Here is a 20,449-nt window from a genome sequence, read left to right as displayed (position 1 = left end):
TCCTAGGAACACAGATTCAAAATAGTTTCATTTTTCATAAGAAGAGACCTTTTTAATGCAGTGAATATGTAAAACACTTTATTAAAAAGCTTTTCAAAATTATTGAGAGACTTGTAAATGTATGGGTAGCAGTAATCCACTTGTCTATCCACAATTTAGTTTCAGCAAGTTAACATCCTTATAAATATTGTTCTGTAACAATATACACTGACTGATGCAAAATTGAAACTTGAACAAAATTCACACGTATTAAAAAGCATGCCAACCCTGGTCGATGTGCACACTTTACAAGATAACTTGCTTGAATATATATTGATCAATATACAAACTTAGACGATAAGTTCAAAGTTGAGTGAAATCCATGCCTAATTAATTAGCATACTGTACTCTGATTGGTCAATGGTTTTATGCCAAGTAACTTTGTCAGATAAGGCAAGGGTTGATATCTTATTCAACAACAAAGGCAAAGTTCAAAGATGTTCACAATCTGTGCATAATCTATTCAATGGTTTAAAATAATCAGGTATTGGTCAAAGGGGTAAATGCCAGTTTCAGTTTTTAATGTTCTATGAAATACATTGTATGGACAAAGGGAAGCAATTCCTAATTCCTATGCAAATTAATTATCCAAAGGTTTAAAATGATATATTCTAGAGGAAACTTGGTACCCCTCTTCTGACAAACCTATAAAGATATACTGTACACACAAGAAGAATAACTTCACAGTGGTACACTTTTACATAAAACTTTGATTCATAACAAATTAACAGTAAATCCTCCTGTACAATATGATGAGAACTTCGTCTTTATTTTGTTCTCCATTCCAAAAATAATATATATATATCTTTTGCCTTAGCTTTCAGTACTTTCAGTACTTTGATTAAGTTATTGAATCTGATATCCCTGAATCTATAGTTGGTATTCAGTGTCGTTGTAATTTGTGATAATATATTCAAAATTCATATAAAGGGGAATCACTCGTTGAAAATGGTATGTCTGTTGTGGAACCCGACCACCATCATATTTCCTGTAGGTGAACGGATGAAAATCGCTTGATCTATCAGCGGCACGTTGCCGAGGTGTCTGGATTCGAAAGTGCTGAACTCTCCAAGTGCCGAGGTGACCTGTTACCCTATCAATTCAGCCACCAAACCCCTCATGTTCTAACTTCTTATTCTTTGTGTGTGTAACATTAAAAAGCATCAGACAAAGAAAGTGCTAACAATAAACATAGCTGGAAACCCTCCATCATTAGGATGGTGACTCTGTCATTTTGACCAAAATTTACCAATCTCACAGTCCCTCGAAACTTTATCCCTCATTCAAGTCCAAACTCACTCACAAGTCAAAATCTACATTCTGTGATCAAATGATCTCCTACATGTAGTTACTGTAGGGTGTATGTAATGATCATAACAGGTGTGTCCGAATCAAATCAATGTTTTTTTGAGTTATTTTGATACATAAAAGATAAATTGAGCAGAGCAGTTTTAGTCATGTTCCTTACAGTTTCTCCCTCATTGGAAATGAGGAATTGGGGAGAGTATTTTTCAAACCATCTCATCACGATGGGGTTAATAATTCCATTAATCTTTGCTTACTTTCATCTTTTAATGATATATTGTAAATCATACTTACGACCACTGTTTATTTTGTCTTCAGTAAAAATCAAAAATGAGTGCGGATGTACTTGGATACCCAGCGAGGCCTGCAAGCCGTGTGGGAATGTACCATTCAGATGCCCTCAATAGGCCAGCCACCCACAGCTCCTCAGACAGCAGTCATGTGAAACGTCCAAGGTAGGTAACTTCTACTGTATATGTATATCAAACATCTAGAGTACAATATTATTATTTTCAATTCCAGGGATTTAAGCCTCTCATTTTTCGACCACAGGCACAGGGGTTGGTTACAAATGTCTAATACACACATGTTATTATGATATATGGGTCACAGCACACCTAATCATACACAAAGGAAGAAGCTACATCAGAGGTCTTACGGTACCGCCAAATTTCATATGAAGATTTCTAGCACTTTATTTTTTTCCAAGTAATTGCTGCGATAGTTTCATTTTAAATTGTGAAGTAATCCATAATGAGTATTTGTTTAGGCAGTTGTCTCGTACACACATTCAAGTACTTTTGCGGAGAATTTGCAGATGAAAAACTTGCTAAACTGAAGGGAAACAACTGTCCAAGACAGGAATACTTCCATAGTTTGTCATTGATGACTTTCAGAAGTTTGAAATGTTCAATTAAAAAAGTCTGTACATTTGCAATGTCGTAAGATCGGTTAATTCATTCTTGTTTCATAGGTGATCTTTCACATTGTTAAAATCAAAATCAATTCACACATTTGTGCAAAAGGAAAAAAACAATTATTGAATCTCATACATGAACATATGCAGTGTGCAGATAATGTACATGTATCTATGATGTGTACACAGTATAATAATAATAATAAAATAATAATTCAAGATTCTTATATACCGCTTTATCACAAGCTAGCGTAGGTCGTCTCAAAGCAGTTCACAACTTATTATCCGTGGTTATAGGGCCTTTGCAACCAGCCAATATCTTTCTCAACTTCCTGGGGAGCATACAGTCGGTGCTGCCATTTCAGCGCTCACAGCTAGCATTCAACAATTTGAGCACCGCCCAATCATGTACTCATTTACAGCTGAGTAGACTGGAACAAGCGGAGTTAAGTATCTTGCTTAAAGATACAACACAGTGCTGTGACTCGAACCCCCAACCCTTCGCTCACGAGCCCGGTGTCCTACCACTAGACTAAAGCTACCGTGCCTCCTATGAATAATGATGTACTGTGCGGTTACACATTTACAAATTATATAGTAACTTAATAATCTCTATATCTTGTTGTAGAGTTTAACAGACTGCATTGTAATTATTAGAATGTTATTTCCTCGTTATAATAGGAATGGAAGCTGTATACATATTTTATTATACCGGGGGAAAAAAATAAGCAATTAACAAATACAAAAGTGGAGAAAATCAGGATGATGAGCCCCATTGTTGTCTGCTTCCCTCATTCCGAAGTAGGTTGTGGTGCACGTGGCTCTTGCTGTTTTTCTAGAGAGGTTCAGAATAAGGGAAATACGTGTATGAAAGGGGAAACTTGAGCGTGTGAGGGAATTACAATTTTGTATTGCCCGGCGTTATGTATCATCTAATCAGACACAATGTAAAGCTTTCAGACATATAATGATATGGTATTGAGTCACTATTGACACGATTGAATTCGGGAGAGAGATCCAGAGACAGATTGCACATTTCTTTAACAGTATTACAGGTATCCAGTGCTCACAGTCAACAACAGGATTTTCCTTACTGATCATGATCAGTGATCTTTTTGACGATAATTCCTATTTCTCTTTCATGTTATTTTATTTCAAGTACACACCTACATATAAAACAACATTATCAAATGTACAATGACTTATAAATCTCTTCTGGAACATCTCAAACTTCTCATTTAAAAAAAAATAAAATTGGCAGTCATCACATAAAACAACCAACAATTGTGTGATTTACAGTGTGCATCCGATGTTATTATGTAAGTGTAAATAAAATCCTATTGGCAGTCTAACAGACCTACAGGCCGGGTTAACAATATTTCTATCCCTAAATTATCAAAGTGGTGTGAATGAATGTCTGAAGAATTCTCATACCACTGCCAAAAGCTGTAGTACTGGAAACTGTTTTATCGGCATGACTTTGCTTTGATAAATCATTTCTGAAAAGAGAAAACATACCTTGCCTGGACTTTTTATCAGGAAAAATAAAGTTAAAATAAACAAACTATAATCAACAACAATGTTCTGAGTGTAAAAAAATTAGTGAAACTATGCTGGGATTTGAATCCTGAGCTTCAGATTAAAATTTCCACTGCTCAAACCTATTGATCAGCTATATATCTGATCAACAGAAGTGTCCAGGCCCAACGTGTGCTTTACAGTTATATTTAAACGGAAGTTAAGGGGAGCTAGGAATTATAGGAAAAACTGCAGTGGAACAGGGATCTTTAATTTGAATCCATTATTCTACTGCACTATATATATGAATATGATAATAAAGCTTTCTGCATGGTGTTAAGTTATATTGTTTCTTCAGTATATATATATATATTATGTATTAATTTTTAAAGCATTTAAAAAAGAGACCCTTGCCTTCAATAAATCTTAACACTCTTCAAACAAAATTAAAACAAAACCTTACGATGTACTTACAGTAAATTTAATAGCTAACTAACATAGTTTTTAGGTCACTTGAAACAAATTCACAGTTGACAGGGTCCAAAAGAATCATATTGGCTTAAGTTTCAACAAATCTTCTTGAGACCAAGGTATGCAAGAACCAAATTGATTCTCTTCATGAATGGAAAGGTCCATAGGTGCTTGTCCTTCTTGTTGCTAATTAAAAATGTGAATTTTACTACCCCTGTATCACACATTCTTCCCAGGGGAGGGAGTACATTTTACTCTATTATATGATTTCATAGGCTAGCCAGAGTTTCCTCTTGCCCTGACACTAGACTTGGACATTTTGACATTTCAATTCATTTTTTTTTCTGAAACTTCCTTTATATGTGTTGGTCAATCTGCGACATTATTTTATGAGAGTGAATTGTATTACAACTCAGATGAGTCTGATTGTTTCTGTGAAGGAACAATATAGGTATCTTATTGTTCGTCCGTTTTACATTCTGCAATTTCTGAATAATAAAACAAATGACAAAATTAGGAAATATGACAGGATATATAAATATAGAAAGTGTTAAATATGGATAGAAGAAATTGTTAGAATAAGTAAAAATGGGTTTCTTTTTGTTTGTGTGTATATATACATGTGCATGTGTTTATATTTATCAAAATCCAAGGGAGATAACTTCAGTAGTCTTGTTGACTTTGGCTCCAATTTCTCTCAAAAATGGCTGTTTGATCGTATTTAATGAGTCCTCTTACCGGTAAATCAAAGCTATTAAAACTTTTTATACTGTTTAAACTTCTTTGATATTTGTCTTTGCTTTCGTATAAAATTATTAATGTCCACAACAAAATACATGTATTTAGTAATATACCTGTACATGTAAGTGATCTGGTTATAGGGATTCTGTCTCGCATGTTGTATGAAGTATTTCTAAAAGCATGGTGCGATTATACAATTTATACAGGGCTGGACATATTCCATTACAGTTTGTACAGTTTGTGAAGGGCCAGAAGATTTTATCTTTGGACAAGTGAAAATTTGTGTCCACTTGCCTGATTAAGAGCTCAGTGCAAAATTTGATGACTGTCATATCTAATAATTAAGTATATAAATTCAATTTACAGAATAGGTTTTATTAAATATTTGATGTTTTAGAAATGATAAATCTTTTCGAAATTCATCTCTTGGCCTGTTTCTGCACAAAAAATTTGAGGAAACATTTTGTTTTATAAGTATCCAAAACCGTTTTGTGTTTTATTATGGTTATTGATGTACCAGGTAATTATAGATATATGGTACAATTACAATGAAAACATAGAATAATGTATCTGTTCTTGATCAGATGACAAAGTATACATTGTACTACATGTAACTGCAGAGGCATCTGTCAGTTAATCATTAATTGTTTTAAACTAAATTATCCCTCTTGGTGCATGGACAAACATAACGATTCTCCTCTTGGACTGGGGACAGGCAATGAGTTCTGTCCTCAGGCTGGGACATACCAAAAGTCCTTAAGATGGTAGTTGTTATTCCCTGCTTAACGTTTATCATTGAGAGTTCAGTTGTCGCAACAACTGGTTCACCCATTGTCAGTATAATGTGACTAGGTGGAGTACTGTGCTGGGTGCCTTTGGCAATGGTATTTCAGTGAGGTACCACTGTAAAGTCAGCATTGGATCCGTGCTATCACAAGTTTGCAAAGTACACTTACATACCCTGCCTCCAGCACACATACACACAAGCACGCACACATACACACAAGCACACACACATACACACAAGCATGCACACACACACACAAGCACACACACATACACACAAGCAAACACACATACACACAAGCATGCATACATACACACAAGCATGCACACACACACACAAGCACACATACACATAAGCACACAGACACACACATACACACACGCACACACACATACACACAAGCAAACACACATACACACAAGCATGCATACATACACACAAGCACGCACACACACACACAAGCATGCACACATATACACAAGCACACATACACACAAGCCCACAAGCACACATACACACAAGCCCACAAGCACACATACACACAAGCACGCGCACATACACCCAAGCACACACACATACCCACAAGCATGCACACATACACACAAGCATGCACACATACACACAACCACACATACACACAAGCACACATACACACAACCACACATACACACAAGCACACATACACACACGCACACAAGCACACATACACACAAGCACACATACACACAAGCACACAGACGCACACATACACACAAGCACACACACATACACACAAGCATGCACACATACACACAAGCACGCACACATACACACAAGCATGCACACATACACACAAGCATGCACACATACACACAAGCACGCACACATACACACAAGCATGCACACATACACACAAGCATGCACCATACACACAAGCATGTACACATACACACAAGCATGCACACATACACACAAACATGCACACATACACACAAGCACGCATACATTACACACATGGAGGCAGGATGTCCTAGAATGATCTTAGCTGTTAATAGGTTGTTAAACAAATTAAACCAAACCATCCATTTTGAGAACAGGAAATAAGTTCTGCAGACAGCTTTTTGGCTGGAATTTTGTCTCTGAAAAAACAAGAAGTAAATAAAAATAATATGAAAAAGATGTCAAAAGATTTTTATGGAAGTCCAGGATATTTTTTGAACTCGAAAATGGACCGCAGGTTTTTATTGACTAAAATTGAATTACCCCGAAATAGCCTGATTCTTAATGTCAATCGACTCTTTTTTTACGTGTGTACTAATCATATTAGAATCAACAACCTCCGAGTAATGAATAATACTTATATAGACCTTTTATATGTAGACAAATCGTATTTGAGTCTACTTGTGAAGTTTAATGTAAATAACATCTCTGAACAGTGTACTTAATGGATTTTAAGTATTATTTATTTGTGGCATGTCCATAATATATTTTATTATTGAACGTAAATCAGAGTTAATATCAAGTTATCAATATATTGCTATAAATGTGGAAGGACCTACACAACATATATGGAGCACTGGGGACACATTTACTACACCTATACATAACTGATTGAGCGATTTCTTTAAATCATGGCTTACTGAACTGTTGGCATACTTTTACTTCAAAGGACTGAATGTTTATATTGAATTGGTCAATAAAGGTAAGCTATTGAGGTGTACATAGCTCAGTGTCAATACAATCGGGCTATTTATACAAGAGCGATACTCTTATATACATATAGAGAAGTAATGTGGAGTGTCCGCCACTCCTTAGGCTCTCATACCATGGAGGACATTTTTGACAGTCACTCTGTGGGATAGTATCAAATGGAAGAAAATATTGACAATAAGTCTCAGTGATTGTTTTTGCTCAGTTTTACTACAAAGTGCCTTATTTTCCCAAAATGACCAAAGACTGAGGAATATATTCCCAATTTCCATGCAAATAATGCTATATAAATTCCAAATTCATAAAGGAACAGGCTATTGTAAAATTAAGAACAATGACTCTCTAAAACTTTTCTTTATGATTGTAAAACATAGCTTATATGGGGCTCCCCAAGGGTTTGCTGTTTTCTTCTGTGCCTTAAATTCCCTTCAGGGCATTTTTGAGACCTTGCATGCAATCTAAGATATCTGCCCCATTCCAATGGTTTGAACATCCTTTATCCCTTCCCTTTTTCTTTTAGCTTCTCCGTCCTTTCATTGGTACTGTCTATCTATAGTTAGCCAGTTGTAGGAATATCTTGGCTTGATGGGGACATAACTGCCAACTTGATTATATTTCTATGGGGATTTTACATGTGCGCTAAATTAAAAACATAATAAGACGTGTGTTTATATACACCCTGAGAGGAAAATAGGACTTTTAAATGGTATCGTATGAGTTGTTCTTCTGGATGAAAGCATCATATCTTAGAAAACAGAAATAGTTTACCTAATTCACTGGTTGAAAATGCTCAATTTCATGGACCAAAACTGGGAGTCTCTCTCCAAATAAGAGAGAGTTGTCAAGTGCAGGGGGTAGCAATGTCAAAGTTATGATATTTCAGTGAGATAGCACTTTAAAGTGACGACATCGTCTGTGGAAACTGTTGTTATAGGACATTATCTAATATGTAAACTCCCAATCAACAAGGTTTGTTGATAATTGATATCTGATCCAGTTAAAACTAACCTATATATTTCTAAAAAATGCAGTTCTAATGTTTCCTTCTCAAGTAACCTGACTATTTTACAAATGAACAAACACACAAATAAACAAACAAACAAACACACAAGCAAACAAACTAAAACAGTGATTTTGCAAATTTCCGAAATTTAGTTCAGGATATTTATCAATTATATCTATAAAAAAAATGTAAGAGTACATGAAGAGAGTATCTCATCTGGCATGAAACAATTTTTGTCATTTTATAATGAGCCAACCGAAGTATTGTTAAAGCACTATCAATCTACCTTATATTTTTTTTCCATAAATCTATAATATCCATGCAGTGGTAAAATGATATCCTACTTTATTTGTTATGGATGAAAATATCTTGAAGTTGACTTTTATTATCAATGTCTGATGGATTTCTTACTCAAAATGATGTATATTTGCTTAAGAATGTAACAATTATTCTGGAAATCTAAATATTTTGGATTTATCTGAATTATGATATAAAATATCTATCACACAGTAATTTAAGTTCACAAATATTTCATCAAAGCTTAAACAAGGTTTTTCAACAAATTAATTTGTGAAGCTGACTATACTTTGAATTAATCTGGAATAGGGTAAATGAATCAAGGTGAGTCAATGACTTTATCAGATATATTTATGACTATTCGATAACCACTCTCTGTTTAATTTAAATTTCACCCGAGTACATTAGCAAGCTTTTGTGCTATATATGTACTCTTAAAAGCAGCTATACTATTTAAATTGTATATATCATGGAGGTATATACTGCCTGCATAAGGAACTTAGACCTTTTTAACCTTCAGGATGTTTGGAATCAATTTTTGTTTTTAAAAGTGACATTTTGATGATGCACTAAAGATAATTTGTGAAAAGAGTTTCTTAAAAGCAATATTTGGAATTCCTTGGGATTTATTATGCAACACATACACATATATATGTGCATCCAAATATAGCTGCAACCAGATCTGGACAGGTTTGAAAATGTAAGGAATCAAATGGGATTAAAATTTCCAATTTCAATTTTATTTAAATTTAATGATGTTGTATATGTATGCACATTATTTTCATGAATATTCTCTGAAAATCTGCAGAAAAAAAGAAGATAGCTGCTTCAGCTGGTTCTAATTTTTTGATCAAATAATTATATATGAATGAAATTAAGTCCTGTTTTCAAATTTCATTAATGATGATAAAATGTTAGACCGAGTTACTTTTAGGAATGTTTGATTTTATATATATAGGGTGATGACTGATTTAGAAATACAGTTGAATTTGAATGAAGATTAATTTCACAGTTTCATATCAAAATATGACTTTTTTTTTATTAATTGTGCTATGAATATTTAAATAAATATTTACAATTTTATGCTTGCACTTAGAAAATAATTTATTTCATCAATTCATTTAAATTTTTGATGTAAGTATGAAACTATTTCATGAATAAACTAAAAATTGAAGCATAATTCAGTTTATACACATTATTACCTTTAAAATGTTTCTGTAGTGTGTACAATTAAATTGTAAATATTTTTACTGATTTATTTACAAGATAGTTACTTGGTGTCAGAACATACCAATTAACCCGCCATTTACAAATGACTTATTGATTAGGGTTTTTGTATCTAATGAGCCATCACTTTTTAACACAATATAAATTATAATTATTGACTGGTTACTTACCCTTAGATTAATTTATCTGGGCCATTGCTACACATATATAGAGCACTTTATACTGGTATCTGATGTGAAAAAAGTTTGAAGCATATAATGTATTGATAAAAAATTGAGTTTGAATGGCATTTGCATTAATAAGCACATCCGAACAGTTTCAGACAATTAAATATTGATTGACATTTTGTAGTGTATAGATTTGTCAGAATTACAAACATCACATGTAAAGCACTTAATTTATTACTGAATCATCGCTGTGCTAATAGCAAAACACGGGTGAATTTCATTGGATAAAATTGTAGTAAATACTTTCTGGAAATACCTTAGGTGGGTTTATCTGGTAACCATAGCAGCAGATACGTAAGTGTTTACACAATGTGGTGGGAGGATCGTTGTAATCAATGCCCATATTAAATAGGGACAAATCATAGAACTATTTAAGATTTCCAATAATATATACAATTGGGGGTGCTATTGATGTAATGTATTTTATTCACTGTTTAGAAAGTTCTTTGCAGTCATGAGAAATTAATGATTACCAGTATTCTCCCAGGCCAGAATCAATAAAATATATATCTGATGTCTTTATAAATGGCGAAGCTAAATCCCTATATGTGTAAGAAGTGTCTATGATTTCGGCGTTTATCAGACATTCTGCATTATATATAGAAGGTACTAGAGAAGGGACCAAGTAACCAGACATTTTTCTGGCAGGGAAGTACAGAAATATTTCTAACTTGACACTTTTCATCGATCATTTGAGTAAGGACTATTCAGACATTTTCAACAAATGATGTTTTCTCTTCAGATTTGTTTTTTTACCTTAGTATATGAATTTCTTTTTGTGCAAGGGTCAAGATTTCAAATCTGTCAGTGGCATTTTACCAGTAGTGTGACAACAAAGAACTTCATTTGTTTGAATTTAGGAGAAGCAAGAAGTGCTTTAAACAAGATCTGTTGGATTATTAGACATGGTGTATGTGATGTTTGACTGGATTTCATTTTGTACCTGTGCTAAGTGATGTGGATGCAACTATCAATAGTAATTAACACTTTCGTGTGAGAAATATAAAATTGGATCTGTGACAGTTACAATAAGATGTGAACGGCTGTGACCTGTCCTCAGACAAAATGTATCAACTCTACCCATTTAGTGAAAACCGGTAAGTAGAATTACTCATCTCCCCACCAGTACGGTTTAGTTTAAGGAACTGCAGTGTTTCTTATGTACAGTAATCTCCCCTTAACTTCCTTTTGTATACAACTGCAGCACTGCAGTTGGGCTAGTTCAGTTCTGTTTTTAAGGTAGCTCAATCTGAAATCCCGGTCTGGCCCCACGAAATATTTTACACTCAAAACACGTTTGTTGTTTATCTATTTCATCTCCATCATGTTTTCATAAAAGCCCCACAAGGTATATTTTTCTTTTCAAAAACAATTTATCAAAGCTAAAGTAATGCCGGAAAAATAAGTTTTGGATGCAAAGTTGCATATTTTGACAGTGGTTTGGAGACCCTTAAATATATTGTATTGTTCAAATGATTCAAAAAGATCAGTCAAGTTTTTACAACTTACAACTGGACTCAATAATACAATATAATATGTACATGTTTTTTATGATATATCATCTTTATTTCCTCCAAATTGGAGAGCATGATACAATGATAGTACATGAATAATACATTATTTACAAAATGACAACAATCGTGACATTCATACAAGTTCACAAACATATATACATATTATTAAATATCAGTGATATGATACTGGTTTATGTAGCCAGTAAAAAATATATATATATATATATATATATAATATAATATTATAATAATATTAATAATACCAGGGTTGTGTACTCCCTGATAATACCATGACTGTTTTTTTGTTTGTTTTTTTTTACATTTTCCTTATATTAAANGAAGATTTTCTGTTACAGAACAATGCAGAATCACATGAGATACAAAATCTGTGTAGAAATAGCCACAATGATGACATAAAAGTTGTATGTTACTTACACGTATCGATACAATCAATTTCATTATATATCCGATATTGTCAAGAAAATTTGGGTGACGCAAGGCTAATTTCCATAAATTATGAGGTTTTAGACAGTCATGTAGCAATAAAAATCGTGTAAAGTCTGTGTCATTAGACATTCTTTGCATCCATGTATTAGTTTCATGGTTTGTTACGGATTTATAAATCAATGACTTCCAATACATTTTATTTGGAAAAACACCATCATCTAGAAATTGTATAATGTATTCATAAAGATTATACTTTTTTAGTAATCTGACAATGTCTGGTATATAACCTTTTTGGCTATAATTATTAACTGTATACATAAAATACCTCAAAATGAATACTCTGCAGATTAAGTTACTTCTATTCATTCTGCTGATCCTGCCTGATGTACTCTGATAAGGTAACAATTTTATTTAATATGCCAAATATAGCTATACTCTCACCAAATTTAAAAAAAAATCTTTGGTTTCAGATATTTTCATAATTAAAAGGCCTTAATCAGAAAAACATCTGGAAAATGAAAGCTGATAGAACATTTTCTCAGACATTTTAACAGGAACAAATTATGACCTGGTTATATTTACCGCATTCATTAAACCTTTATCAGACAATTATGATTTATAAAGTAGAAGTGTTGTCTTGCTGATTCACTTAAAATTTTCTGTTACTCATTGTTTGTTCTTGTATAAACTCAAACCTCAATCTCTGTGTTTACGCAAGCAGTGGACATTATAGCTAATAACGTTTAATTCTAAATTATATTTTCAAGGGGTTAAAAAACCATTTAACATTTGAATTGATAAAATAAAACATAATAAAGTGACATTTTTAATCAAAGACTCATCAATTATGTAACAAACAAAATAAGGGGGGGGGGGGGGTTAAAAAGTGTCACTTTTAACTCATTCACCCCTGAAGACTCATTTTTTAAAACTCTTTGATTCAAAGGATACAATAGTTCATTATAATTGTTTAGAGGTGAATGAGTTATAACTATGCAGCTCTGCATGAACTATCATATTTGCTTAAGTTCCCAAGATGACCATGCAGACAAATTTCCATCTCAATGGAGTAACCACAGGGAATTCGTGTTTAACTACTAGCACACACAAAATGCTCTTTAAACAACTCAATACTGCAAACAACATTCAGAAACATTAGTCAAAAGAGATTTCGTAAATGGATTTTGCATGTAACTTTCAAGCCTATTATTGATTTGATTCAGGTCATGTTAAATTTTCTCTATAAGATGTAGCAGTCTGATTTATTTCATCCTGTAGATTGATGGGATATTGTGTTCATGTTAGTATTGAATTATACTCTTATGGAATTAGGTTTTCAGATAGAATTCACTTTTATATTCAGGTTGTAGTCCAGGTTCATGAAATAGCATGCAGATTTAGGAAGTAAGTTGTTAGTGGAATTTGTTATTCATTTTGGAATGTAATAGGACTACCAGCACTGACTTGGGTCAATTGTCATTAACTTCAGGTTGCTATAAGCTTGATCAGTTGCAATTGGTAAACTTTCTGTGGTTTTAGGTTCAAATCCAGCACAATTCCTCGCATGCTGTTGTGTGTTCCATTCTAAGTAAACAGGTTTTACGATATAATTCGATATATTGTACTGGAACATTACAATGTTATATAGAAAACCACAAAATATATTACGTCAAGGTGTTTCAAGCTGTTTAAGGAAAGATGTACCAAAACTAGTCAACGGGCCGGGGCAGGGAAAACCTAAAATCCTGTGAATGTGAATAATTGCTTAGGGATCCCAGTCCCACTGTTCAATGGGGTTTTTCCCTTATACAGTAGCCTCCACCTAACTTTCATTTGGATATAACTGTCGAAAGTTTCAGCAGAACACTTCTGTCGACCAGGTAGCTCAATGGGTTAGAGTGATGGTATAACAATCTGAAGTCAGGGGTTCGAATCCGGATCTGGCCCTGCTATATTACACTAAAAACTCTGTTGTTGATTATCGCTTTAACTTCATCGTTCTTATTTCTCATAAAAGTACCGTAAAGCTCAACTCTATTTTGAACTAGATTTTACCATTCATGAAAATACAAATTCAAACACAAGAATAATCATATTGAATTATTTATTCATTAATCATAACAGAAGTTGGCTTTGGTATATAAACCTTTAATTCCTTTAAGCTGGTGTAAATACGACATGCAGATTCTGTATATATAGATTTAACTGGTGGTAATCAAATGTCAGTCTGTGAAAAAAGATTTGAAGTAAAAAGGTTGAAGTTTAATAGCTGGTCAAATGAACTTCAGATTAAATCTGATTAGTTGTGCACAAGGTTTTCAGCTGGACAGTAACTTGCCATTTTATTTTGCTGATTTTGTTTCCTTGTATGGATTATATTGCTGAAAGTCATTTGATCATTGTGTGGATTAGGTAGGGATTAATTATGAATAGATGATTAAGAAGTCAGCTTTAAACCATGACCGGAGATACAAAGTAAGTCAAAAGCATTCAACATTACAGAAGGTTAGATAGATTTTAAGCTGTGAGGGATATAGAATTGGACAATTATACTATATCTCGATGCATATAACTTGATGAGGGGTTTCCTCTGTCATCCTATGTATGTACATATCACACTATACTTGGGGACATTTGAAAAATACAGGAAGTTATCAAAAAAAGCAGCCATTGTGAAACTTGCGGTACATGCAGTCTCCTTTAATTATGTCTCCACTTCGAATGAAGGGAGACATATTGTATTAGTACTGGTTCTTCTTCTTCTTCTTCTTATCAAACTTGTCCGGGCCATAACTTTTAACCGTTAAAGATATCTTGATGAAACTTTAGGTAATTGCATGTATCACCCACAGAAGGTGTGTAGTGCACTGGAACGAGGTCTCGTGCCCCACTATATACAGAGTTATTAAGGGGAGACATTCTAGTTTTTACCCGTTTACCCAACATATTCCACTTTTACACAAAAACTGTAGGTGTTTACAAAGATAATGGTGTTAGCCACCTTAACTTTGATCTTTTCCCTTCTACCTAGAGAGTATTCTACCTTTACACAAATTCTGTAGGTCTATACAAAAGTAATGGTGTTAGCCACCTTAACTTTAATTTTGTTTTATTCTCTCTTGTATTCTAGTGATCCGGGTAGCCTTGATTGTTTGTTATTTACCTTGAATGATCTACACAAAGGTGGTCTGTTATCTTGTCAAGTGGTAATGGATCGATCTGAATGCTGTATTGTACCAGGATGTACCACACCCTACTTGTTCTCGATCTAGTTGTATTGTATAACAGGGTACGTTGTAGTGTTCCATTCTCCCTGTGATATTGATGAGGTGTTTTGAAGGTTCAACATATGCTGTGCCTCTCCCATTTCCCTCAATATTGTATTTTATAAGTTCTAACACCTCGGCCATTGTCTAGTTATGCTAGCATAATTAATAGCACCTAAATTGATTTTAGGCACGAACAATACATATATATCCTCATCAGATGATTTTGTATTATGAACTTTAATGATTTGATATTAGTTATAAATTCAAGTATGGCTATGCTGTCATATAGTATTGTAGCTGAACTGGACTGAGTCGATTGTTGGAGACCAGGTAGCTTAATAGGTAGAGCGTACGTCTAGCATTCGGAGGGTCCCAGGTTGGAACCCCGGTCTGGCTGTGCATTTTTCCACTGCTATTACAGTATTAAACTTGGCTTTCAAATTTCATAATGGTCGATTGAGTTTGAGTCAAAACCAGTACGTTATTTGCCAAAATAATTTTGAAATTTCATTATACAAGATGCACATATGGTGGGTAAGATAGTTAACATAAATTTAAATATTTAAAGTTTTAAATTATTTAGAGCTAGGATTTTTTCTGTTACAAGCCAGTGAGTTGAACAGTTAGTTCCCGGTGTCTGTTAGATGTTGCTGTTAGAAATATGAAAACATAATCATTCAAGCTCTACCATTTGAGAGACTGTCAATATACAGGGCCAAATTTAGTAATACGTTTGAAAAGCCTGTTTAAAAAAAAAAAAAATATAAATAAAATCTTCAAAGTTAAGAGATGTAATATTGAGGTTGGTTGTGTGTGGCCGAAGTCTGGTCAACATTATTGGGGCAAAAATAGAGAGAAGTTTGAATAACTACCAACTTTGTGTGTTCATTCCACTGACAACACTATTTAAAAAACCCCAAAAAACAAGAGGCACAATTGGCTGGTATTGGTCACCTGTAATTCAACTCACATCTGTGACTTCCAATTGAGTGAACTGACATTCACCCCTGAAGACACATTTGAGCTCTTCCAATTCAATGGTTGGAATAGTTCATTATGAAATGTCAAGGGTGAATGAGTTAAGGTCTGATTTATTTATACAGTCTGAATAACAAGCTACCTAGCACTTCACCAGACTTACTAGTATGATATTCTAGCAAGCTCAAAAGCCAAAAGTTACTACTTTGTTTTTTTAGGGACCTTAGAAATTTGTTTATAGATTTTAATATATTTGACCACTGTGACCTTGAAGGTCAGTCAAAGTCATCAATTTGAACAAATTTGTTAGCACTTCATTCCAGCATGCTACTGGCCAAATATCATGACCATTATAAGGCCTTTACGCCACAGACTTGGAGTATACCATATCTATCCAGCAGAAAGTGTTTATAAGTTTTAACACTCTGTGACGGTTGAAGTGGGTCAATGGCTTTAATTTAAACCTCCATATCCCAGTGTGCTACTGACAAAATATTGTGTACCTTAAATATACCTCTTGATTATTCAGCAGAAACTTTAAGTTTTAAGACAATCGTTGACATTTAAAATATGCCAAACAAATAGACTTTAGAAAAAACACCAGAGCATATATAACTCACTTGCCTTTCCATCATGTCACTGATTTAAAAATAACACTTGCCAACTTCAATTTCACGAATGCCTTTTTATATTTACTTATAAGAAAAAATCTTAACTTTAGCTATAAGCTTATTGCTCGGCTGTAGATTTTCCACAAAAACTTATTGGTTGATTAAATTTCTGCGAAAACTATTCAATTTTCCATGAAAATCTGGCCATGAAACACCAGGATCTAGTCAGTAACCAGGCTTTTATGATAATTAAGGTGTCCGTCTAGGTAAACATGTTACAAACATCTGTCTATATCCGTGTAGAACATTCCATTGTAATCTCCTTCACTCATTGGAAGTTAATGAATGATAACATACTAAACAGTCTATGAAATATGACAGGGGTTTAGCAGGGTACTTTTTAGCTCTGTTTAAAAGATTGAAAAATGGTTGATTTTTCCAATTTGTCCCTTTAGAGATTCCAAATTGGGAAATCTTAAAAAATAAATACATAAATCAAGATTACTTTTGACTGACAGACTTCTCAAAATGCAGCATATATGCTAAGGACAGCGTGATCATGTTGATCAAATTGGCTTTGATATATTAGTTAAAAAGTCTTATTTCATGTATTCAGAGTTGTTATGAATGATCATCAGATTTCCCAAATGTTAGTGAGTTTTAATTTACCAAGTATGGAAAAGGAATCTTTCAAATTATTTATTTAAAGTGGTCAATCAGATTAATTTGTATATGGGAAATGGTGTATATTAAATGTTTTTTTACATTCTTTTTAAAAGATGCTTTTCATTCAATTTTCGATTTTTTAAAGCATTTGCAAGAGCAATAATATTTCTACACAAATTAACATTCTAAGAACATTCCAAAATTATGCAGTCTTCAACAAAGAATAGTTTAAGAGAATTGGGAAAAGTGACAAATTTAGATACTGTCCTGAAATCAGGGTACACTGATATGACCTAAATAACATTTCTGATATCCATACTACTTAACGGCTGACACATTTTACTGGGTCAGCTCTTAAATCAAGCTTATTCAGGGTATTAATTATTTCAGTTTAAAAAAAAATAGTTTTCAAAATAGGTTTATTTTCAATATTTATTCCGTATCAAATTACATGCAGATTGGTGATCATTTTCAACACAGAAGGAAAAATACAATGCAATTTTCTTGACAAAATACCTCTTTAAATTTTATTTTTATTTTATTGTGTACGAAAGCTTACAAAACATGGGAACTTTGTGTTATATTTTCTTTAGGCATGCATTAAAATTCCTAGTGAAAAGATGGCAATCAATATATAACCTGCCATTCACTGTGTTTATATACTAGTGTAAACAGTTTTTACTGGAGATTCCGCTGATTAAATGTCTGGCCCAGTGAAAGGCTTTGTACGAGAGATCTTCGGAAACTGAATGCTCGAGCGACTTCCATTAAAGTTCGTTTACCAAGTGCAGTAAACGTGAAAGGATTTTAAAGGTGTGTGAAATGGCTCGTCTCAATTTAGAATCATAATGTGTTAATTGGGTGGTGTTTTCCTGTAGTGCAGGGAGATTTGTGTAATATTTCCAGTGTATGATACTATCATAGAGCGATCTGAGGTCACTATTTTGTTGTGACCAAGTTGTTGTTCTGATATTGTTCCTGTCAGGGCTTTTCAAAACGGTGTTTGACCAGTGGCCAGTTAAATGGCAATGTCATTCCATGGGGATACAAAATGTGTGAATATGGGATTTACCAATTCGTGTTGGACACACTGATGTTAAAAATGTTGGAATATTCTGAACCTTGTTGGCTAGCTGCATTTGATCAAATGTGAAGAAACCATTTATGATGTCTAGTGAATAAGTTTATTGTATAGAGATAATGATTTTTGTTTTGTGTGTTTTCGGAACTAAAGAATTTAAAAAAAATGTAAAAATATTCTTAACTAAACTTTAGTTTGTACTAATACATTTGGTAATATTCAGATTTATCTTTTTTAACTGGTTTAAGCATCTACATTTGTTGAAGTTGCTAACTTCCGATTTCAAACCATGCTAAAAACACCATATCCTGTTGCATCACCGTGGCAACATGGATTGGTGGAGTCAACGGAATGGATTTTACCGCATGTCGGCAATAATACAAGATCGTTAACCTTCCACACGTTTGGCGGAAATCGTTCAGACAAAGTGATAAAATACTCGCAGAATGTAGAAGTGGAAAAATTACCTTTTGTTGTGAAATTGGAAAACTCCACAAAGACAAGAGAATTGATTGAAAATTCTGGAAAATTTCCCGAAAGAGGGTTTAAATACCCAAAAAATAACGAAGTTGAAAATAAGTTATTAGCTGGAAGTTCAGACAATAAAACAGCAACTAATGTGTTACATGAAACAACTTTACAACCAAAGGTTGATATTAGGACTACACCACCAGTGGAGAAGGACAATGGAATAAGGCACAATAGTGTCAACATCTCAGAGGGGGAAACAAATTCTCCAGAATCTGAATCACATCTGTTAAAAATTAATGAGGATCCTAGAAAATGTCTTGTGAATTATTTGTAAGTATTATGCGACGTCAGGCCTTATATTCTGTCTTTGCGTATTGCAGTGTTATCTTCTGTTGTGAACAGGTATTAATTGTTACGTCATTGGTTTGTGTGAGAAAATGATGTTGTTTTCTCAAAAATTAATGACGTTACTTTTACAAACAAATGACGTAACAATCAATCCCTGCTCAAAAGAGAAGATAACACTGCAATACGCAAAGAAGGAATAGGTATTAAGTGAACCACCCCATTACCTAAGTAAAGTGTTTATCTTTTTGTTTTTTTATTTTTTAACTGATATATATATTTTATAATAGGTAAACCGGTACTATATTTCATGCCAAAATGAACCTACAAAAATTTCAATTCTATTTATTTTTGTCAAATCAGTCTGCATCAGTTAACTACATATGTTGTGCTATCATTTTAAAATATTCATTTCAGCATAAATTTTAGGTATTGAGCAAATTTTTCTTCTTTTTTCTCCTTTTTGATACTACAACTTCAGTTGGTAGTCTACCCTAAACATCAGAAGTTCTCAATGTTTTTTGACATTCTGCCTGAGTCTTAAATATATATTAATTACCTAAAAACTCATGTCATTAAGTTTGAAAGTGGGGTCCATAACATTTCTTAGTTAATGATTTTGTCATTTTATTACAGATCAAGATATTTAGATTGGCCGTTTGCAAGGTCCACCATTTTTAGGTCACCTGAGACAAAGTCTCAAGTGACCTATTGCGATCGCCTTTTGTCCGTCGTCGTCCGTCGTGCGTCCGTAAACAATTTACATTTTCGACTTCTTCTCCAAAACCCCTGAACCAATTTCAATGAAATTTTGCAGGGACCTTCCATGGACAAAGGTCAACAAAAA

At 33.5% G+C, this 20,449-nt stretch overlaps 1 protein-coding gene across 2 annotated transcripts in view; it reads left to right on the top strand.

Moving 5' to 3' along the window:
- LOC110458139 (amyotrophic lateral sclerosis 2 chromosomal region candidate gene 12 protein-like) overlaps positions 1 to 20,449 on the top strand; it is a 46,926-nt gene that overhangs the window by 8,352 nt on the left and 18,125 nt on the right. Inside the window, exon 2 of one of the 2 annotated variants that reach the window (XM_021509726.1) lies at positions 1,663 to 1,799. In XM_021509726.1, coding sequence (XP_021365401.1) covers positions 1,675 to 1,799 — 125 coding nt within the window. In that variant the 5' untranslated portion in view covers positions 1,663 to 1,674. Of the gene's footprint in view, positions 1 to 1,662; positions 1,800 to 18,501; positions 19,588 to 20,449 lie in introns of those variants that run through there. The other variant, XM_021509725.1, reaches the window with a different exon arrangement.

The sequence above is a fragment of the Mizuhopecten yessoensis genome, unplaced genomic scaffold, assembly GCF_002113885.1.
Source record: "Mizuhopecten yessoensis strain PY_sf001 unplaced genomic scaffold, ASM211388v2 scaffold9433, whole genome shotgun sequence".
NCBI classification, from domain to species: Eukaryota; Metazoa; Mollusca; class Bivalvia; order Pectinida; family Pectinidae; genus Mizuhopecten; species Mizuhopecten yessoensis.
Note: the sequence above shows the minus strand (reverse complement) of the source record. Positions and strands in the feature narration are given on the sequence as shown.